Below are 24630 nucleotides of genomic sequence, written 5' to 3' on the forward strand. Positions count from 1 at the left end.
TCTGTTCATATGTGCATTTATGTGTTCAGGATTGTATTAGAACACGGCAGTGTGACTAAAACGAATTAAAAATGATGTCTATTATGAACAGATCCACATCAACATCTACATATGTATGCTCATGTTTACATTAATCATGTGAAATATGAGCACATAAATATCCAACTTGTATATGTAGACACACGAAATATTACCTAGTCTATGCACGTATATTGGAATATATTCAGTTCAAAGGGGAGTTAATTTATACATTTCGATTTCCAGTTGTTTCAGGGATTCTATATAATTGTTATTTGTAAAAAATTAGGGAAAATTACTTTGCACTATTTAGTTCTATTTTTTTTTTTTTTTTTTTTTTTTTGGCTCTTTTTAGAAGTTCTCACTTTTTATCTTATTTATTTGCTTTATTTTTATTTTTTTTTTTGAAGTTATTTTTTCTCTGTAAAACAGTAATAATACAGTGATTAAAAAATAAAATAAAAGGCTAGCATTTGAGACAAAAAAAACATGAAATTAAAAAATGGTAATTCCTTCATGAGAAGCACTTAAAACATTTTTCATTCTCTTAAAATTACATTTATGTTTGAGGGAAGAAAAAAAAAAAAAAAAAATGAGCATCAAAAATAAAAATAACAATATTGAAAATATGGCAAAAGTGAATGGTAAAGGTGGTAATGAGAATGATGAAAGAAAGAATAGCGAAAATGTGCTGGAAATGAAAAAAAATGACATAGGATATGGATCAAAAAATGGAATCAACAATGTTACATATGGAGAGGATAACGCTGAAGAGAAAGGGAATTCCATGGATAATGCTGAAACTAGGATAAGTAATGAAGATGCTCTTTTTCACATTAAGGATGGGCTTACACAGCTGGAAAAAACGTTGAAGGGAGATGGATATGCATTTAGCAACCTAATTTGTAAAAATAAAAATTTGGATCATATTCCAAAAGAAATAGAAAAATATATACACTTGAAATACATAAATATGTCTCATAATAAAATCGAAGATATAGACATGTTATATGAGTTAAATAATGTGGTTTTTTTAGACATATCCTATAATTTAATTAAAAATTTAAAAAAAATAGCAAGTCTTTGCTTGAAAAACTGTGTATATTTAAATCTGTCTCACAACTTAATTAAAAATGTAGAAGACATAAAAATGACAAATATCATTGAATTGGATTTATCTTATAATAATATAGAAAAAATGAATATTTACTTTTCTAATACTGTGAAAAAATTAAATCTATCTAATAATAATATCAGCAATTTAGACTTTAAAAACAAGTTAAATGATTTGGAATCGTTAGATTTGTCATCTAATCCTATTAAAAATTTAGAATTCTTTGAAATTACGCCAAATATAAATTATTTAAAAATTAACAACAATACTACATTACCTATTAGTCAGCTGGCTAATTTAAATAGTTTCAAGGGGTTACAATATTTGGATATGCAAAATTATTTATATTTTAAGGATATTTCATATGAGGAGGTTATGCAAATTCTTATAAAGAATACGAAGGATATTAAGTTGAAAATGTTTAATGGAAAACTTATAGACAACAAGGCGTAACGAAGTGAGGGTGTTGTCGAATGATGAAATTGGGTTCGATTTTTTTTTTTTTTTCTTTCTTTCTTTCTTTCTTTTCTTTTTTTTTTTTTTTTTTTTTTTATCATGTAAATGATTACTGTAACTGTTGCATACACATTAATGTCAATGTTTCCTTAATCATGCATCGCGTGGATAAACAGAACATATATATAAACTCACCAAGTCCGATGAGGGAAAACCACAGGGAAATTAAAAAAATTAGAGTCTAATGAAGAAGTTACTGCGATGAAAGACGGTTATTTATTTTATTTTTTTTCAGTTCTTCATTTTATCTACATTGAACTGAAGTGGTAAAATAACTTAGACAAGGATAATACCTTTAAAAGTGTTAGCGATGGGTTTGAGTATATGTGTGCGTCCGTATGTAAGTGTATATATATATATATATATATATAAATATGCGTTTTCTTTTCGTGCAGACTTTTAACGTGAATGAAAAGAGTATGGGAAACTTCTTCCTTCTATATAGAGACCGAGTAAACCACGCGAATGTATTTTTTCCCTCCTTTTTTTTATAAACAATTCGTGTACGGGTTGAACTAAATGCATCACAACGTAGTGGAAAGCATGTTAAGGCGCGAAGTACATAAAAATGTACACACATTTATATATACGTATATATACATATATATATATTTTTACTTGGTTTTATTTTTTTCTTCCCTTTTTTAAGGGTAGTGTCTACCTACTTGTTCGTAAAACGTGTGTTGAGTTCTACAAAAACTGAAAAAAAATTTTCGCAAGGGATTAAAAAAAAAAAAAAAAAAAATGCATTCCTTAAAACTATTCCCAGTTGTTTTCACTATCACGTTGGAGGGTTATGAATTTTTTGCATTTGAGACATTTGAAAGTTCAACATCATATATATGAGTTGAACGAACTAACACAAACATTAAGCAAGTTTTCACAAGCATAAATGGATTCCTGTTTAAACACATTCTTCCTTAATTCTGCCTTAATTTTTACACGAGAGAAATACAACGGAAGGATAAATAAGGACAAGAAAAAAAAAAAAAAAAAGAAAAAAAAAAGCGTTAAATATGTGTTCATGGTACTTTTTACAACATTATGCTGGTTGAGCATTTCATTTATAAAAGTATATCTCTATATTATGTGTCCCAAAAAAAAAAAAAAATAAATAAAATGAAATAAAGTAAAATAAAAAAGTTATGATGAAAAGAAAGAAAAGAAAATCGCTTTATTTTTGTTGTAAAAAAATATATATGCATATTTATGCAAATTTACATATTCACATATTATAGTGTGATATTTATTCGTATATATATTTATATACACACTCCCTGTAAACTTGAAATGTAGATATTATGAAGGAAAAAAAAAAAGAAAAAAAGAAGAAAAAAAAAAGCGAACACATATATAATTTAAAATTTCGTTCTTACATACGTATATTTATATGTATTTGAATACATTTATGTGCCCTTACTCTTACATTTTGTTACTCATATACTCGAACATGTATCTGGCAACACATACAAATATATATACATTCACGTACGTGTGTAATTATATTTTTTGTTCCCCTCTCTTCCCCAATTAATTTTTATTCTCTGTCGTGTTTTATTTATGATTGGAAAATAAAAGAAAAAAAAAAGAAAAAAAAAAAAAAAAAGGAACATTTGTGTGAAAAAAAATTTTGTGATGAAGAAATTATTTGTTTTTTTCATGTTACAAGGCATTTGTATTCGAAAAAGAATAAGAAAAAGGTGAATAAAAAAAAGGGGAAAAAAGGAAAAGTCAAAACGAGTGAAGCTAAAATAGCGAGAAAAGTTGAAGGCACATGGAATAAAAACATGGAAGAGATAAAAAACACAGGTGAAAAAAAAAAAAAAAAAAAAAAAAAAAAATAGATAATTAAATAGCGTTTTGATATTGAAACTAAATCGAAATCAAACACAGTAAAAAATAACGAAAAAATAAGATATAAATTAGTTCCCCTACACAAAAAAAAATTTATGTGAACCAGTAGACCATAAAAGTGGCCACAGAATATGGCAAACAAAAAAAAAAAAAAATTTGTGAGAAATATGGGGAAGAATAAATATTCAAAAACAACTACATTCGACAGATAGATTTTTTTTTTATATATATATATATCCATCGACACGAATAACTTTCTCTAAGAAATATACCATGGCAACAATGTAGGAACATTTTCACACCTTTGTTTTTGTTAATTTTTTTTCCTCCTTTTCATGACTATTTTTTTGTAAGCGTTGTGAAGCTTGTGTACACAAGATATTGCATAAACCTCGTTTGTCATAAGGCACACACACTTTACCCCTTGCATATACGTTTGCCGTATTTGCAATATATTTACCAGGCCTAACATGTGTATGTTGTTTTTACAAGTGCGTATATATGTATGTTGTGTGCGTGCATGTATTTATGTATATATGCGTGTGTGTATGTATATATGCATGTGTGTATGTATATCTGCAAGTGTGTATGTATATCTGCAAGTGTGTATGTATATCTGCAAGTGTGTATGTATATATACAAGTGTGTATGTATATCTGCAAGTGTGTATGTATATATGCATGTGCCTATGTATACCTGTATGCACATATGCATGCGCTTGTAATGTCATTACTCCTTCCGTTCTTATTTGCCTTCCACATAACATTCCCTAAAAGTTTTTTCTTTTTGACCCATTTTATGCGAACACACGGTGTTATAAACATTGTGAACTTGTGATTTTTTTTTTTTTTTTTTTTGCATTTGCAACGCCCGTCCAACCAGTAGGATTGGAGGGATCATAATCTTTGGCAGCACCCCCGCATAAGCAAATATCTTTACTGATATAATACGAACATTATTCATATTTCTCATGCATGAGAACATAAGATTTTGAAAAAGGAAAGATGAAGAATGAAGAAATTTACCTCAAGTCTCAAAATGTTGATAATAAAGATATGGTAAGTAAAACAGATCAGAAAGATGAAAAGGATGATTCAAATATGAATAGAATTTTGCACGGTCAGACAAATGAAATAGAAACAAATATAATCTGTCATTCCGAAAATATAGAGAATAAAATATTTGATATAGATAACAGCTTTAACAATAAGCAGATATCAACAATAGAAAGTGAAAACAACCTGAATGACGAATACGAATTTGGATGCGTTAAAGAAATTTTGAATGACCAGGAAATACAATCTATTTCAAAAATCATGAGAAGTAAGCATATTAATTATGAGAAAAATACATCTTCTGAGAATAATTTAGAAGATGCCAATTTGATTGTAATAAAAAGTGATGAACTGGTGGACAATTATCAAGGCGAAACTTTGAATAGAATAGACACGTTGGACCATGGTGGAATCCTAATAAACCATGACGATATATGCAAAGAGAACATTTCCAAAAATATAGATAAGCGTGAGAATGACAACAGAGGTAGTATCAAGAATTGCGAAATCAGTGAAATCGATGGAGAGAATAATGAAACAAGTTCAAGCCATATTTTCAAAATGTCTTATGTGGAAAAGGGCGATGGGAGATGTGCCAACTTGAGCACGCCACATGATAAGTTTTTTGATGAAAAAATGTCATACCCAAATGATAGTAATAATGTTCAATATAAAAAAGTAGAAGAAAACGAAAAGGAGTATACCTATTTTCATAAAAAAGAAAGGAATGACAACAAGGACTCGATAGATAGGGGAGTCAACATGGATTTTAATGCAGTAGAATCGGATAGAAATTTTTACGATGAACAAGATATAGAAATGCGATACCAGAGGCCTTTCTATGAGAAGGTCCAGTGGGTCCCTTCGGAGAGGAAATCCGATAAAGGGGGCGAAAACGAGAACAGAAACGAGAACAGAAATGAGAATGATAACAGGGATGAAAACAATAACGGGATCGAAAACGATAACCATAAGGGGGACGGAAACGAGAACGAGAACAGAAACGAGGACGAGAACAGAAACGAGGACGAGAACAGAAACGAGGACGAGAACAGAAACGAGAATGAGGACGGATACTACGACGAAGCACATTCATGCATTGTTTCCGTTTCCTCAAAATACACCATGGATTATGAAGAAGCTGATCATAGTCACTGTGAAAATTACTTATCCCAAAAGAGTTCAGATAAATCTGAACAGGAAATTTCAAATATTATTTCCTCGCCTAAGTGTGACGAAGATGGAAAAAAGAATTATTCAGATTTTGAAACGAGAGAAGTTAAAAAAAATGGAAAAACAGAAAGTAGTTCCAACCCACGAGATAAACATTCTTATGATAATTACACAGACGATAATGAATTCCACAAAAACCATAGTAATGGTAATATAGTTATCACATTAAATAGTTATGAAAACAGCAATAGAAATATGGACGCAGATGATCTAAAAACTAAAATAGACACAAATATTTCTGTCATAACTAATGAAAATGACATTGTGAAAAGTGATAAGACGAAAGAAGAGGGAATTTCATGTGATGAACAAAACGATGAGAATAGTAGCAGAACGAATGAGAAGAATGGAAATATCAATGACAACAGTGATAACAGAAATAGTAACCATCCTAGCAGTATTGATGATTCACATGGAGTTAGTAATAATAACGGATATGCAGACAATTTAGTGGAACGGGTTAACAATTCTACAAAATTATACAAGGATGTCAAAAATAGCTATAATATATGGGCTGAACAGGGAGGCGAAAAGGACAAAGAGGAATTAATTAATGAATCCAAAGTTTCTTATGAGAATATTTTAAAAAATTGCATAAACGAAAAGGGAGTAAATAATAAAAACGATCATGAGAAGAAGACTGAAGATTATATCATGATGAACACAATTGTGCATCATAATGAAAATTCTAATGAAAATTCTAATGAAAATTCTAATAAAAATTCTATTGAAAATTCTATTGAAAATTCTATTGAAAATTTTGATAAGGAGATATTTTATAATGAAAAGAGCACGATAATTCCTGTAAATGTAGAAAATGATTTGAACGTGACTCAGATGAAATCCTCAATTCATGATGCAGAACAATCAATGGAACAGAACTCGAATGTTACTACTATGGATAACCCCACGAAGGAAAGCAGTAAAAGTGATGTCAATGGGTCTAGTGATGGTTATATCCTTGGTACTCGTATTGTCAATAGAGACTATTTCTTTAAGCAAGAACAAAAAGGAATTTCATCGGAAAGTAGCGAATATATGAATAATAATGCTGGTTCAAAATATTTGAGAGTAACAAATGAGTGTAGTTCAAATGGGAATGATAATATGAACAGTTCACATCCTTGCATGAAAATAAGTAACAATATAGATGAAACGATAAATAGTACGATAAGTGACAATGCAAATGAATACCCATTAACTGAAGATGGCAGTGAAACAAAAAAACCAATGGATGAACCTAAAGTTGAATCCTTCAATGTTGAAATGAATTACACATATAACAGTATTACTAATAACAATAAAAGACGGAGAAACAATTTTACAAATGATGAAATGATCAAAGAAAGAAAGTTAAACACAGGATCACAACCCATGTATGAAAACGTAGATAGTTACGTGAATAAGAACCTTAACGAGCATGTGAATAAGAACCTTAACGAGCATGTGAATAAGAACATCAACGAGCATGTGAATAAAAACCTTAACGAGGATATGAATAAAAACCTTAACGAGGATATGAATAAAAACCTTAACGAGGATATGAATAAAAACCCTAACGAGCATACGAACAAGCAATTATGTGCTACGGAAAAAGGGAATAAAACACATTTCGAAAAAATTCATACAAGTGTAGAAAAAAATATTAATCTCCAACAGGGATATAAAAATTTATCAAATGAACATTTTGTAAACTATTCTAAGGAGAACCATGGGAGTTTCACTTCAGCAAACAAGAACAATGTTATCAGTTACTCTACTTATGATAATGAAAATATTTTTATGAAGTATAACCCTATTGGGGATTCTAATATACTAGAACAAGGAGCTCATGTAGACGTTTATAATAAGAGTGCATATAATCATAGTTATGGAATTACCAGTGGTGATGATATAGATCCTCCTTGTAAAATGCCTAGAAGCCATAACATTAATGACATCAAAATTGATGATAATACAAATGATATTTCAGAACACATTCAGTTGTTAAATAAAAGTGTGAAAGATAATTTTGAAGAATATATAGATGTGGAAAATGAAAATAATAACATGTCGGATGATTGCAAAAATTCGAGTGATGATAACGCTGAAAAAAAAAATTCAAGTCATTTAGATCTAGGTGATAAGAAAAAAAATAAGCCAGACTGCGAGACATTATTACCAATAGCTAACATAAGTAGAATTATGAAAAGAATTTTACCAGCATCTGCTAAAGTGGCTAAGGAAAGTAAAGATATAATACGAGAATGTGTTACTGAATTTATTCAATTCCTGACTAGCGAAGTAAGTGAAAATCAGCAAACGGGCAAGGTGGTATGGCACGAAAGCATTTAGCGAAGGAAAAAAAAATAATATAATAAAAAAAAAAAAAATTTGCCATAGCTATACCAATATACGATGGCGGTGGTAAAAGTCATGATAGTGGCAAGGAGATAAACCTATTGATCCCATATGTACAATACACATAAAGAATTTTTTTTTTTTTTCATGAGTAGGCTAGCGACAGATGCCTTAGAGAAAGAAGAAAAACTATCAGTGGCGAGGATATCTTATTTTCCATGGAAAAATTAGGTATATCTATATTGTAGACAAAATTTTAGCATAGTTTTTTTTACTAAGGCTTACTTTGTTTTAAATTGCATTCACATATTATCAACCGTATATATCTGTGATTACATAATTCTGAAGTTCAATCTATAGAACAACAAGCATTTATAGAAACACTCCTTTTTATAATTTTTGAATATTGTTCTTTATTATCACCTTTATTCTCTTCACACATCTTAGGATTTAACGATTATGTGGAACCCCTATATGAATACCTGACCAAGTGGAAACAAGTGAGGATAAAATGAACTTAAAATATGAAAAAAAAAAAAAAAAAAAGAAAAAAAGTGAGGAGAAAAATGAAGAAAGTACACATTTGAGACGAGAAAAAAGAAACGAATGCGTATTTGACATAAAATTTTGAAAAAAAAAAAAAAAAATTTTCATTTTTGCAGCTCAAAGGAATGAACAATAACTCCAATAATTGTCAAGAAAAGAAACATGAAAATTCTAAACTTCCTCTTAAGGCAAATACGACAATGAATAAAAACACAACTGAAGTTAACTTGAATAATAATACAATTATCAACAATGGAGGAGACAATACAATTCATTCGAAGGATAGCAATAATATGATGAATGTATATAGGAACACAAATGAAATCTTTGAAAACAATATAAATCATTTGTACTAAAATTCCCATACAAAAAATAATTGTGCCAAGAGATTTTAAATTTTTTATAAATATATTTATATTGATGTGTAGAGATATAAGTGCACACTTTATATTTGTTTTTTTTTTTTTTTTTTTTTTTTTCGCTATTTTATTTTTTTAATTTTGTTTGTTAATGATGTTGATGTATTTATTAGTTGATTTAAAAAAAAATGATAACGTGAAATTACACAACTAGAAAAGTTATAAATGTTAGGTAATTCATAGCGATGAAATAACTAGTGCGATTTGTTGTTTTCTCTTTTGAAAATTCTTTTGTATGCATTTTTTTTTTTTTTTTTTTTTTTTTTTTTTTTTTTTTTTTTTGAAAAAATTTTTTTATTTTTTTTTTTTTTTTTTTTTTTTTTTTTGGAAAAAGATGTTTTACGTTTATGTACTTGTTTCACCCATTCACGTGAACATATATATATAATATATATGTTTTTTTTTCATTTTTTAAGACAACGTAGTATGATTTACTTTTTTGTAAACGTTTTTATTAACTGTCCTGAGTCCTCTAGGCGTTTGAATTTCAACTTTTTAACGTCGCCATCGAAGGCCAATACCACCTCTTTATTCATAAGTATATACATAAGATATGGATATATGTATCCATCAATTTTCAAAAAGTTTCAACTTTCTGATGGTATCTGCTAATTGGGGGGAATGAGACAAAAGGATTGATAAAGAAAGAAAAGAACGAAAGAACGAAAGAACGAAAGAACGAAAGAAAAAAAGAAAAATAAAGCATGTCATGTATGCATATTCATACTGGCAATGGTGTGAACATAGAAAAAGTTGGACAAGCATGTTCATAAATTTTTCAAAAATGTGTAACCTTCATTAAAAATAAAAAGGCAATTAAATAAAATTTGTAAAAACAAAAAATATACAAATGGGAATAAAAAAAAAAAAGAGGAAAAATTGCACATGAAAGTTGGCGAAAAAAATGTTATTGCACATTGGGGAATATGCAACATTTGAAGGATAGCTAAAATATGATGTACAATTAGAAGAGTTATTTTTTTTTTTTTAAATATATTTGTCACTTTTTTGCGTTTATCTCTCGATACATGGACACTACATTCTTATTGAACCCTTTTAAAAATGCCTTATCGTTCGTTTGATTGTCCAGTTCAATTGTTGGAAGAAAAAAATCATAAGATTTTTTTAATTCGTTATAATCGTAATTTGTTATATTTAAGGTTTTTTTCCCGTTCTTTAGGCATACACTGTATTTTTTTTGGTATATATTTTGAAGAATATTTGCCAACTTATTAACATTTATAAATAAAGAGATATTTGTAAAATTTAATTTTATTAGGATTTTTATTTTTTCATTTAATTTATTCACTTCCATTTTGAATAATTTATCTATGTCTGCATGGATTTGTTTTATATCATTTGTATTTTTTATTAAGTTATCATAAGTGTGTAAATTTATTTCGTTAGTTGAAGAAGGGGATTCTTCTTCTTCTTCTTTTTCTTTTCCCTCCATACATATGAATGAATGGATAATGTCAGAGGAGGCGGATATATCCTTTTCTTTATTTTGACTGCACATGTTAATATCATTTTGTCTTTCCTCTTGATTTTGGATTGGTACGTTACCTCCCACAGTGTTTAAAATAATGTGTTTTTCTTTTGGGGAGCAGAACATGGTATCTTCGTTTTCGATTTCAGACAAATGGGAATGAGATTCATCGGAAGCATTTGAACTGAACTGATTTGTTTTCTCTGGTTCTAAATTTTGATCTACATAAGTTTCAGGTTGAGAGTGATTATTTTTAACTATTGTTTTTGCTTTATCTTCCTTTGAATGTATGAGATGATTTAAATATTGCTTATTTTTAATTAACTCTTTCTTTTTTTTTTTTAAAATTTTTTCAAGATAATTTTTATTTGCTTTTAATTCTTCCTTGTTATTTTCCTCAGATTTTATAATTTTAATTAAATTGTTTATTATAGAATTTTTCTGCTTAACTAAATCTCTATATTTTTTTTGAATAATATGGGTAAACAGAATTAGCAATTTATTCACCATAGCATCAGTACTATTGTTTACGGTTTTATATTTGTTCTTTCTTTTGTTATAAAAATGTGTTTCAAAATTACAAGTATGATCACTTTTATTTTCTTCAACTAATAAATTATAATCTTCAAAATTGGAATCGAAACTTTCGTATGAGTTTTCATCGGAGCTGGGGTTGCTGCGAGAGCTGTCCGATTGTGATGAGCATTTGGCTATCTTATTTTTTTTAATTTTCTGTTTAATCATTTTGCATCTTTTGGCGAATATTAAACTGTTTATGAAATCTTCTATTTTATGACTGTTCAGGTTTAAGCAGATTAAAATGTACGTAAAGGAGTTCCCGTTTAAGCTGTTCTGAGGGAAGGGAAAGAGAGGAAAAATGTAAACATATATATATATATACATACATACATACATACGTACATACATGCATACTTACAAGCCTATATGTGTGTGTATGTACTTGAGGAGAGGATTCGTATACCACTCAGGAACATGATATAATAAAATGAGAGATTAAAACAAATAAGTGAAAAAACAAAAGAAAAGATAACAAATGTGGTATTTTAAATCAAAATAATTAACTTTTGTCTTGACAAGACATGGAAAACTCAATTTTTTTTAAGTAAATTTTTTTTTTTTTTTTTTTGAAAAAACTACTTTTAGCAATCTCGTCAGTTTGGAATCTCTATAGGGAATATGCACATTGGGGGAGTCACAGTCTTCATTTTTTAATTGTTCATCTGTTTTTATTTTATTAGAATTTTTAACGATTTTATTTTTTGTACTTAGAGCAATTATAACTCGATTCAGAATAGACAATGTGTTGTTGATGTATATAAGCTCCTTTTTGTTAACCATCCTTTGAGGAAACAGAGGAGAACATGTACGATGTGTTCATGGGGTGGGAAAGTAGCGATTCCTTTTTATATACGAGTTCATTTGCAAAGGAAATACTTTTTTTTTTTTTCTTAAATTTCCATAATAAACCTAACTCTATGTCATTAAATTTTTCGGATCCGGCCAAATCGATGTAGTTTATCTGAGAAAATAGTTCCTTTTCTCTTGTAGGAGGGATAATCGGAAATGCATATATGTATATATGCACGGGATGTGAACATGAAAATATGCAATCAATCAGTCAACGAGTCAACGAGTCAACCAGTCAACCAATCAATTAGAAAAATGAGCTAAATTGATACTCGAAACTGTTATATACAGTTGCTAAACATGACGAAAGGCTGAGCTGGAAATTTCGTACTTTACACACTGGTGCTGATAAACAGTCAACATACAGTGGGACCTGGATGATACCAAATTTTTTTTTGTTGCATAGGTTTTCCTATATCTAAAACATAAGTCAATAATGTTCGAGACCTAGGAAAAAAAGGAAATCAAATATGCGTTGAAAAGAAAATGGACACGCATTTATATATATATAAATATATATATATATTGGGGCAAATCATTTACAACTGAATAACACCATAATATTCCCTTACATCGTCAATGTTCTTTATAGGTAGCATGGTTATATTTTCCACGTATGTCTGGAGTTGTTGCAGGGAGTTGTTAGCATGAGGTAATAAATATGCAGAATAATTTTATTTATATTTTATTTTTTCTACTTATTTATTTATATTTTCGATATTATTTTCCTTTTTTTTTCTTTTTCCATTTAACATTCCCTTTTTCATCTTCCCTAATTATACTATCAAGAAATTGTGAGTGCTGCTTGATCATGTCATCAGTGGTTGTTGCCAACTGAGATAACTGAAATATCTTTCCTTCACAAAGGGGGAGAGTGATAAATGGAATGACATTTTAAGTATATGTTATTTGAAGGAAGATACTAATATTTACTTTTGTCCTAATTTTTGCTCTAATTTTGTCCTAATTTTTGCTCTAATTTTGTCCTAATTTTTGCTCTAATTTTGTCCTAATTTTTGCTCTAATTTTGTCCTAATTTTTGCCCTAATTTTGTCCTAATTTTTGCCCTAATTTTGTCCTAATTTTTGCCCTAATTTTTTCGTAAATTTGCCTTTATTTTGTCCTAATTTTGCCTTTATTTTTTCGTAAACTTGTGACTATTTTGCTCATATAGGGAGGCATAAAATAAATAGGTCTTACCCAGATCTCTAATTTTTTCGAGGTATATTTCAACTATAGACACCGAAATTTCAGCGTTCTGAAAAGAAGAAAAGAAAAAAAAAATGAACGTGAGGAACGAGATATTATTATTTTTTTAAATAAACCCAAAGATGCATATCCCATATACTTATACACATCCACATAAATTGTGATAAAAAAAAAAAAAAAAAAAAAAAAAATGCACTTTAAACGTGCCTTGTTCACGTTAGGTAACTGAAAAAAATAATTCAGGGAGAAGTAAATTAATCCATTGTTCTGATTATTATGGGAACCCATCCTGTCCCCATATAGGGTGTATGTTTTCCCGCTGTTCGTGTTTCCATAAGCCAAAATGGAACTGTTATATCCATCTTGTAGGAGGAAGAAGCAAAAAAAAAAAAAAAAAAAAAAGAAAAAAGAAATTAAATTAAATAAAAAGGAGGTAAAACGAATCAAGGAATAGTGACATGAATAGGACTTAATAAATTATTATGGTGAAAAATCCACATATAAATGAGCACATGGTTGCGTCTAATGGGACCTCGGCTACTTTAGCTATTACTGATGAAGTTGTTTATGAGGTTCTTTCCTATTAATTCAAATATATCACTTTGCTTAATGTCAACATCAAAAATATAATTAAAGTTAAAAATTTTTGTTTTCAATTCGTTTGTATCATTGTAGCTTTTTTTTTTTTCGAATAAGTGCAACTGATTATTGTTAACTTTATATATTGCGCAGTCCTCTTTTTTCAACTTCGAGAAATTGTCTATGTTAGGTTTAATTCGTAGAAATACCTTGATATTTTCATTCATGTTTATGTATAAATTTATTTATGTTCTATTTTTTTTTTTAAACATTAACCTGAGTATCTATTTGGAATGTAGCTATTCAGGGGAATTCAGAGGAATTCAGCGGAAGGTGTGATGGATGATGTATAGGTCATACATACATGCGTATGAAAATGTGTACATGAATAGATATGCAGCTATTATATGTGTATGTTTGTATATGCATATGTATATGTACATATGTGCAACTGTCTACATATGAACATATGTATCCGCTCGAAATCCCACTCCTTACGATAACGTCAGTGATTTCATGTAATCAAATATGACCAATCACTTTACTAGACAATCAGATGGAAAACGTTAAAAAAAATTATTTTTGAAGTCAATTTATTTTATGAAACATCTACTTTTCATGTGCATAGCATTAATACTACGATTATTTTCGGTCAATTTTTTTTTTTTTTTTCTTCACTTGTCTTGAGATCATTTGCAAAACGCTGCACTGATCGGCGGCAGCAATGGAGAAGAAAAAAATAATAAAAAAATGACAAAATAGTAAAAAAAAATGACATAATAATAAAAATAAAAAAAATGAAGAGAAAATACTTGAATAAAAGAAACTCAGCGTAAAACATAAAGAGATCATTTGCAAACGAATGCTGAAAACATCCCATTTGGTACTACATTAGCATCGCACCTGCCTTTTGTTCCTTGAGAGAATACATATTTCTTTCAATTAAAATTTTTTGTCTGTAATTTAGAAAGCAGTTTTTTAGACAAGTCTTTTTATTACATATGCTGATTGCAGTATGATACATGCTCAGGTATGAGTAGTTTGTTTACCCCTCTTCTTGTTAACTTTTAGGTGAAATTTCGCTTTTTGGTAGTTACACATTGGAAGTTGAATTAGATTTTACGTAAAATATACACATATGTGTATGTATGTGTACACGTATGTATATAAATAAAGATGGATTTAATTAAAAAATAGTACACGCAATATTTTGCTCCAAGTGAAAATGTGGACACGTCAAAAATGCTCTTCTATGTTTGTCTGCATATACGTGTATAAGTGTAGGTTCACGCAACATGAGTGTGCAAAATAGGTTAGGAGAAACCAAATTTCACGGGAAAATGACATAATACGTGCTTCTTAAAACTAGGTTCTTATTTAGAGCACAGCATGATAAACATCGTTTTTTCTTAAAATTGGGTCATGTGTGGACTAATTATAGCAAGAACGAAGAATTTTATTTTTTTTTTTTTTCTTTTATATTTCCGTGTTCATTTGAATAGATAAATTATGTGAACGAAAAAGGAAAATAAGGTTCTTATTTTAATCTTTCTTTATTTTATTCTTTCTTTATTTATTGATTTATTCTATTTTTTATTTTTTTATTTTTATTATTTTTTTCAACCGTGCTTGTCTATTGTTTATACTGGTTTGGATTTATACCTCCAGACAAGATATTTAAATCGAAGTTGTTCTGTTTAACCAATAATTCGTTAGTTTGCTGAAGCTCTTTTGCAAAATTTGTATTAATAAAAGTATTTGATATGTTAATAAAATTATTATTACCTTCAAGTATCTGAGATAAGTTGAGTGCAGCTTTCGAACTTGTGTTGTTCGTACTAAAAGAACTTATGTCAGATTTTGTGTGATTTTTTCTTTTTCGTTTATTTGTGTTATTTGAAAAATTTGATTTAAAAGCTTTTGAATTATCATTATTGAAATACTGACCATTTGAATTCCTATAGTACGGGTTAGATATATAATTATTTAGTGTTCCATTAACATAAGTAGAGACTCCATCATTTAAGTTTGTATATGCACTAATTTCATGCTGATGAGGTGTAAGAACATCATTATGTTGATTAAAATTATTATTAATTATTTTTGGAAAAAAATTATTCGTATTTATATTTCTGATTGTTATATCATTGTACATGTCATTAACAAATGTGTCAGTAAAAACTTGTTCGTTATTAATCATATTACTCTGATTTAAGACTTTGTTGTTGTTTCTGTTGGTGCCTTTGTTCATAATTTCGTTGTTAATAAAATTATTGTTTAACAGTATGCTTTTTTCACATATCCTTTCTTTATGCATTTCCTTCTCATTATGGCAGTAGTAGTAGTTGTTATTATTGTCAGCTGGTTGAATATAGCAGTGACACTCAGTTTCTCCATTGGTATAATTTGGAGAATAAAAATGAGTGTAATTTTGAGCATACTCATCTGCTTCATTTCTTGTCTCATTTTCGACCTCATTTTCTACCTCATTTTCTACCTCATTTTCGACCTCATTTTCGACCTCATTTTCGATCTCATTTTCTGCCTCATTTTCCCCATCCATACTAGGATCTTCGGTAGCTTCCTGACTATTGGTAGTATGACGACCTCCCTTCCTTTTTCCTTTATACTTGGCAACATTGGGCGTCTTATTACTTGCATTTGTTCGCTTCTCATAAGGGTGTACTTTGCCGTTTCCAAAGCATTTGTCATTATCACTACTATTATATTTTCTTTTTTTTTTATATTTACATAATTTTTTGGTGAGTCTAATAATTTTATTTTTATTATTAAAGAATTCACTAATATGTTCTTTATAAAAATGTAAAACCGTTTTGTCAATATCAATCATTCTTTTTCTTTTGGTAGTTCTTGAGCTAGCTACATTTTTGCTAAATCTTGTCTCCATTAATTTTAGGTTTATACAATCGATATCAATGTGATCTTCAGGAATATATTTATCTATTTCACTCGTGTTTAAATAATTATTTTTTAAAAAAGTTCCATGACTTCCATTACAACATCTGGGAACCCAGAGTAGATCATGTGAATTCGTTTTATTATGAATAATATCAATAATGCTGATGTAGAATTTCACTTTTCCAAATAAGTAGAGCATAGAAAAGCTGGATTTGTTTTCTTCGAAATTGTTTTCGTTTCCTTCTTTCATATCCTTGGAATTAATACATTCATTTATTATGATGTTATCATCTTGTATATCTTTCAAATTGGGGTTCCTTTGATCTGGCACTTCCCCTACATTTGTATTCCCTTGATTAGGGATATTTTCCATGTAATCATTAGAACCTTTCTCATTTATTTTTGTAACGAAACCTCTTTGATTTATTTCTTCGACATGCATAAAATTATTTATCCCTTCATTGTTCATATTTAGATACCCTCCTTGGTTTACATTATAATAGTAGTCTTGTCCTAAAATATTATTATCTGCATTTCCTAAGTTATTAATGTTGTACTTTGTTGAAAAATCATTTATGTTATCATTCTTCATGAAGATAGAAGTATCACATGTATAATCGTGGGAGGGATTTATAAGGTTGTTATTTTCCAGATATGGAGAATAATTTGCTTTAGGTAAGTCATATAAGTTACGATGTTCATGCTGGAGATTTTTTTGTTCATTAAATTGGTATCCACAGTTAGTGTAGTTTGTGGATGGAACATGAATCGAAGGATGGGTTAAACATTTTACACTTTCATTGTTAATAGAATCAGTTGCAGATAGTGTAGCAGATGTATGATGAATACATGAATTTTTGTCCCTACATGTAATGTGTCCCTTGGTACTGTTGATATAGTGATGGTTAGTTCCCACTGTTGTGTTATTGTATTCGCTCATTTTTGCAATCCTGATATTTTCCTTTTCTGAATTTTCTTTATTCTGACTTTGGAACAATTCGGAACTGGAATTGGTCTTATCTAACACTTTGTGCAATGAATTGGAATCAGCAAAATATGGAGGAGGATGTTCCTGCAAGGTTTTTTCATTTGTTATAAGGTTGTTATAATTCAGCTGAGATTTTTCACTCATATGTTCAGGGTAATTAAAATTTTGAAAATAAAGCGTATTTCTATCTGTGCTTAAGTTCGTCTTATGGGCACTGTTATAAGTATAATCAGCCATCTCAAGTGCTGCTGTATCTATGTTCATCAGCGTGTTTGAAATGGTATTTGGAGTGGTATTTGTAGAGTTATTTGAAGTGGTACGTAAACTATTATTATTTGAAAAATGTTTTCCTGCACTTAAGAAATTTGTGCCACTTTGATGATCTATAGGAAATGTGTTCATGTAATATTGACTATAGTTATTGTTATTGTCTTTGTTTTGTTCATTGCCTGTTTGCATACATATAGAATTTGAATTATTTGTTTTAAAATAAAGTGATGAATTAGTATCTACATTGCAATTTTTTTCTAAATTGTGTGAATATTGGGTTTTGTTAGCATTATAGTTAGTGCATTTGCCATAGGGAACATAATCCTCCAAGATTTTTGTCTTCTGGAAATCATAGGGATATTTATTTTGCGTGACATTGTCTCCTACACCTGATTCACCACTGCTGTTTAACGTACCACTGTTGCTTGGGAGGTTATTTCCTTCGATATAATTTATTTTTTTATTTTTGTAAAAATTTTCGTTAGACAATTTTGTGTTCCCGTGTTTAGTATCCCCTTTTACATGTTTGTGATGAAATAAACTGGATTCGTTTTTTCTTCTGAATTCATTCATCTGTATTGCTTCATTGGGTTCATTGATGTGATTGGTTGTGATATTATTATTATTATTGTTGTTTCCATTTGGAGTAATTATAATGCTGTTTTGTATATGCTCCAAATAAATCTTTTCTTTGCTGAAAGATATACAGTTTTCTTCATTATTAAGTTTTTCATTTAAATATGGTTCATATTCTAAAATTCCATGATCCTTCTCGTTGATACTGTTTGAAGGATTTTCATCCCTTTGTTCAGAAGTAGAAAAATTTGTATCTTTATTATCTTCATTAATTTTGTTATTTTTAAGGAATATATGCGTTTTTGGTTGTATAAAATTTTCATCTTTTCCCTCTTTATAATCAATTGTAGGATCTTTTTGTCGTTCCTTTGATTCCATTTTGTTATTAATAAAAATGGGTACATAGCTGTTTTTTTCACATTTTTCTATGCTTCCATTGTTTGAGGTATCCATCTCTTTTAACTCCGTATAACTGTTTAATTCACATTTTGTTTTATTTTTATTGGACATGTTAGGTACTTCCGATTTTTCTTGCACGTCACTTTCACCCTCCCCATGGGAAGAGTAAACCACCTTGTTATGTTCTTCCATTATATGTTCCTTTATGGATATATTTTTTATTTTCTCATTTTTAGTTAAGTCAGTGAAAGAGAAATTACTTATATTCTTATCACACATAAGGTTGGGACCGGATGTTGTTTGCAAACCGTTTTGTAAACATTCATAATTTTGTTCGTCGTTTATTTTTTCCTTCAAATTATTATTTTGTATTTGATAATCTGATTTATAAACATTTTTTCCCCCTTCTGTACCACTAAAAATGTTGTGAAAAGTGGAATCTTTGTTCTGTTCTGTATTTTTCAATGTGCTATTATTAATGTCATCATCTATAGTGTTTAAACTATTATGAGATTGTGCACTTTCCATTAATGAAGTTTTTTCTTTCGTTTTTAGGACATGGTAGGGAATGCTGGAATGTGTATAATTTTCAATTTTTTTTTCACACATCATTTTACTAATTGTGGGACTAAAATAATCTCCTTCGTTATTAGTTTTTTTATCTATCCCTTGTCCATTGCAAATGTCATTTTGTTTAATCTTATCTGAATGACAGTTAAATAAAATGTTCACATTTTCATTGGGATTATCATACGAGTTGTTACTAATTTTTCCAGAAGATTCATTATCCTTTTGTTCGTCTACACTTGTAGTTTTTTGCGCAAATTTGTCATCTTTATATTTGGCATTTTTTACCCTCATGTTTGAATTTATTTTATACATCTGCATGTTTGGTTGATTTTTTTTAATATCCTTTTCGCCATTCTGATTTTTTGTTTCGTTTTCTGTTTGATTTTCTCCTTCATTTATTCTATTCTTTGTTTGGTCTTTATCTCTTTCCTCTATGATATAACTCTCATTTTTGCTACCTTTTGGACTTTTTTCATGTGTTCCTTTGTAGTTTTTATTATCACTGAAATCTTGTTTTTCCTTATATACTTCTATATCTTGACATGTGTCGTGCATGTCGATATGTTCGTTATTACCATTTTCTTTTTTTCGACTCGATTTTCCTTCATGACTTATTGGTTTTGATTCTGTTATGCCATATTTTTTTCCACCATGGGTTTCTCTGTTTGTGTTCTGTTGTCTATCATTTTGATTATCATAATTGTGGGATTGTTGAATCTCCAAGTTTTCAATCGTTTCTTTTTGAACAACTTGGTTGTTGCGTTGATTGTCCAGGTTTGTGTTTGAATATACATTTAGATGAATTTTAGAAGAGGAATTGTTAATGATACAGGGAATGTAATCTTTATTTACATTGGAGTTGTTATCAGCAGATGCATTATACTCAGAGTTAACTTCAGCATTACATTTTCCAATGTGAAAGTTAGTATTCTCTTTATGTTTCATTTCTTCCTTGTTTTCTAAATCGTATTTATTTTTGAAATCCTTACCAGTATCTACACCTTGATGTTTTGAATCTAACCAGTAGTTATTTACCTCTTTGGTATTGAAATAGTTCTCATACGGTATATTGGAAACATGAGAAGCATCTAAAAATGAGTTATTGATAAAGGGGTTCATCTCAGATCCACTGGTATACGTGGAATTATTTGTAAAATGAAAATCATTAGACTGCATACACAAATTTTGCATGTTAACATGGAATGTTTCCCTATCATCAAAAGGGTTGTTCATTAATTTTCTATACCCCATGGGATTATCTTGATTATGTATATGGTCATTATAACTACAGATCCTTGTGTAATTTTTGTTATGAATCGTCTGCTCATTTCTATGGTTATAAAAAGAATAATTTATCATATTTAATGAATTTAGATTGTGAGAAATATCAGGTAAATTACTAGTGTTTGTTTGATTTGGAAGAAAAAAAAAATGGTTTGAAGAATTGTCGCTTATGGAGTTATTATCAACAGATGAATAATTTGAGTTGCTTATATTTTGTATATTCTGTATTTCATTTTTGTTACTTAAATTGTGTGTATGAATTGGGGGGTTATAATTTATATTGGCATTAAACGTGGGAGATGAATTCATGGCATAAAAAGAATTTGAATTCATGTCTAAATTTGTAAATTTGTCTTGTTCAACTATTTTGATACTATTTAAATGGTAGCTATTTACATCATTTTGTTCTATATTGTTTGTATAATTATTATTTGAATGGTAAGTGTCATCAGTTTTTGTAGGAGAAACTGTAGATATGATATGTTTATATGGGTTATTCTCATTAGTAGTGTTATTAAATATAAAATTCGTGTTTTCCTCCTGACGGTTTATGTATAGATAATGGTTGTCACTATCACAGTTAGTGTGGTTCAATTTATATGTTTCTGTATTTTGCTTATTTAGGAGTAGTTCTTCAGTAAGTGTCGTGTCATCACAAGAGGGTTGCTCATTATTGTGGAAGATGTTGTTGTTTTTACCATTGATATGATAATAATTTTCATTTTTCCAATTTTTTAAATTCTGTTCTTTTTTTCTCTTCACCTGTTCGTAATTTCCATCTATGATAGTTCTGTCTTCCATTTTTTGGGCATTTTCTTTTCTGGTATAATTGCCATCCATGCTGGATAGATTCACATCCCTGTTCTTATTTTCATTTATTTTGTGATTACCTTTTTGTAATTCTAGATCGAATTTATATTCGTTCAGATGAAAACTGTTGGAGGTTGTGTTTGTTTTCATATTTATGTTTTGAATAGGATACATATTTATGTTTATGTTCGGTATTCTTAGGTCATAATGTTGGTTATAATTTACATTACAGATTTCTGTATTCTCTTTGCTCATATTACCGCTGTCCATATTCTCTCCGTTCGTATGACCACTGTTCATACAAGAAGCACTTATTTTGTGCAAATTTTCTCCCAAATAATTGATCCCATTTAATATACTAGACTGGTTATTATTTTTAAAAGGAATAGTCCGATTACAAAATGTCCCGATGAGACTATCGCTGCAGTCATTCCTTCTGTTATTGATAATGTGATCACTAAGGTTTTGGGATGTATACCCCTCTATGTTATTGTGGAAAATGTCAGATGAATTAGTTAAGTTGTCATACTGATTTAAGCTTCCAGTAGTACTTAAATTTGATATGTTAGCATTGAAATTGTTTATAGATGTAACTTTATCGATGCCGTTCATCAGATCATAATTATCTATTCCATTTAACGTTCTAAAGTTTTGGTCATTCCTAGCGTGCCCCAAGTTTGCAAACATGCTTGAATTGGTATCATTACTCACGTTTTTGTTACCGTCCTTTGGGTTGCACATGATTTTCTCGCTTATGCATTTTCCAGTGACGTTTAGATCGTTCACGTTTATATCGTTCACGTTTATATCGTTCACGTTTATATCGTTCATGTTTATATCGTTCACGTTTATATCGTTCATGTTTATATCGTTCACGTTTATATCGTTCATGTGTGGGTTGCTCTCATTTGGGTTGCTATCATTTGGGTCATTCTCACTAAGATTATGCATTACCTCGTTCGGATTTATGGCAACATCGTAACGATTTTCCCTACTTGGAGAAGCCTTATCACTGAATGTGTTTACACATTTTGTTGGGAATTTTTTGTTAATGTTATTTTTATTTGCATCCTTTTCTTTATAAAGATATAGAGGGGTTTTTATTATATGCTTAAAGGTAATATGGCGATCTGTGTTTATTTGAATTTTCCTGATAATACTAACGCTACATTTTTTCCCGCTACCATAAATATTTCCATTGTTTAGTATAAAAACGTGCAAATAGTTATCCGTGTCTTCTTTTTTTACTCCTAAGCATATGCAAATGCATCTATGTATGTTGTATAACGTCATTCCGCTATGGATACCTGCAGAAGTTTATTCCATTTATAGAGGGGAAAGAAGAAAATATATCGCTCATATATATATATATATATATATGATGGACGATAAGAGCAAAAAGAGGAAGAAATAAAACATATGTATGATGTAGAAAAAGGAAAAAAAGAGAAAAAAAAAAAAAAAAAAAACACTTGTTGCAGTTTCTTATTAGCGAGGTGTTACCTATATATCGGCATATATATTTGTTGTTAAAAGAAGCGCTTATTTTGAGCTCAATTATGTCATACTCGTTTATGTTTTTATAAACACGAACATTTTTATCCATTGATGATTTGGGAATATTGGGAGTGTCCCTAATTATGCCTTTATTTCCATTACTTCCGTCGTACGCATGCTTTGCATCTTTAGTATGTGAATTATTAGTGCAATAAGAACTGTTCATAATTATATCAGAATTTTGGAAAACATTTTGTTTGTCTACTTTTTTATATTCATAATTAGATGTACCATCGCACGGTGAGAAATCTGCATTTTCCCCTTTTGCTGTAATTTGTTGGTTATAATCAAAACTATTATAACTCTTATTAGTTTCATTTAATTCCACCAAAGAATCTATCTTTATTTTATCATCGCTTAGATTATCTATATTAATAAATTTCTCGTTACTACTATTTGTTGTACTATGTAAATGATCTTCTTGAATGTTCTTACCTGTTGTGGTGCTTTTTCGTTCTTCAACAGGTGTAAAATGATTCGATAGGTTTGTAACCTTTTCAGCATTTGAAAAAGAAAATTTTTGTTTCGAATTTTTTATCACATTTTTTTCATTTTTAATTAAACTAATGTTATTGAAGGCAATATTTTGAGTGGAGTCATTGCACCCAATTTGATGACACTCATTTGGATTTGAATTATATGGGGAAAATATAAAATTGTCATCGTCGACTAATGGAAAAGATGTTTCATTTTTTATTTTTTTTAACTTTTCTATAATACTTTCAAAATGGTGAATTAGAGAAGGGTATAGTATTAATGACTTTGCTAAAAAATTCGAATAGAGAAATGTTTTACATAAATCATTAACACTTAATTTTTTAAAATAGAAATGCTTATCAATGTGGTTATGGCTTATTATTTTAATTAAGTTTTTTATATCATCTTTATTATATATGCAGTTGTTATCATTCTCGTTATCTAACGAATTTTTAATTGCTTCAGGGCAATGTTTTTTTTGTGTGTGAAACGAATAATCAATTTTGAAGTCATCAAATCCGTTGAAAAAGGACAGTTTTTTTTTGTTCCATTTTTCGTCCTTATAAACCTTAATTGGATTATTAATTTTTTTTTTTTCGTCTTCAAAATTCATTTTAAAAAAAAAAAGCAAAGCAAAGGAAAGAATTGAGATCTGTTGCTACCAAGCAAAGATCTCTATAACCCCATTTACATATGAATCGTGAAAAATGGAAAATACACGTATATGCCTACATATGTGTAATGTTAGTGTTCTACATAGACACAAAACAAATACAAGCATATACCTTTTAATGGATTTGTTTTAAATTAGTTTAATTTCATTTATAACTTTATAAAAAATAGGAAATGTGAAATAAAAAATTATTTATATATAAACACTTGTGTATATATATATATATATATATTTAAATACACGCCAACTTTGTAATTACACGGTGTTGACGAATAAACATAAAGAAGGAAAAAAAAAAAAAAAAAAA

The 24630-nt window shown here is 29.0% G+C and overlaps 4 protein-coding genes across 4 annotated transcripts; 2 read left to right on the top strand and 2 right to left on the bottom strand.

The window, feature by feature from the left end:
- Positions 1–715: 715 nt before the first annotated feature.
- Positions 716–1585, top strand: PGO_094260 (leucine-rich repeat protein; the record flags this gene model as incomplete). Its single annotated transcript, XM_028688013.1, has 1 exon — positions 716–1585. One exon carries the CDS (start codon positions 716–718, stop codon positions 1583–1585), a length of 870 nt encoding a protein of 289 aa, XP_028543814.1.
- Positions 1586–4506: 2921 nt separating this feature from the next.
- Positions 4507–9032, top strand: PGO_094270 (CCAAT-box DNA binding protein subunit B; the record flags this gene model as incomplete). The annotated part of the gene is made up of 4 exons (XM_028688014.1): positions 4507–8073; positions 8286–8361; positions 8578–8630; positions 8793–9032. 4 exons carry the CDS (start codon positions 4507–4509, stop codon positions 9030–9032), a joined length of 3936 nt encoding a protein of 1311 aa, XP_028543815.1.
- Positions 9033–10095: 1063 nt separating this feature from the next.
- PGO_094280 (kinesin-like protein) lies at positions 10096–14027 on the bottom strand (the record flags this gene model as incomplete). The annotated part of the gene is made up of 9 exons (XM_028688015.1): positions 10096–11436; positions 11743–11944; positions 12078–12146; positions 12344–12459; positions 12585–12632; positions 12766–12869; positions 13213–13270; positions 13438–13583; positions 13775–14027. The coding sequence occupies 9 exons, from the start codon at positions 14025–14027 to the stop codon at positions 10096–10098; spliced, it is 2337 nt and encodes a 778-aa protein (XP_028543816.1).
- A 1406-nt stretch (positions 14028–15433) lies between these two features.
- PGO_094290 (hypothetical protein, conserved) lies at positions 15434–24263 on the bottom strand (the record flags this gene model as incomplete). Its single annotated transcript, XM_028688016.1, has 2 exons — positions 15434–22923; positions 23120–24263. 2 exons carry the CDS (start codon positions 24261–24263, stop codon positions 15434–15436), a joined length of 8634 nt encoding a protein of 2877 aa, XP_028543817.1.
- Between the last annotated feature and the right edge of the window lie 367 nt (positions 24264–24630).

This window comes from Plasmodium gonderi, assembly GCF_002157705.1.
Source record: "Plasmodium gonderi DNA, contig: Chr09, whole genome shotgun sequence".
Taxonomy (NCBI): Eukaryota; Apicomplexa; class Aconoidasida; order Haemosporida; family Plasmodiidae; genus Plasmodium; species Plasmodium gonderi.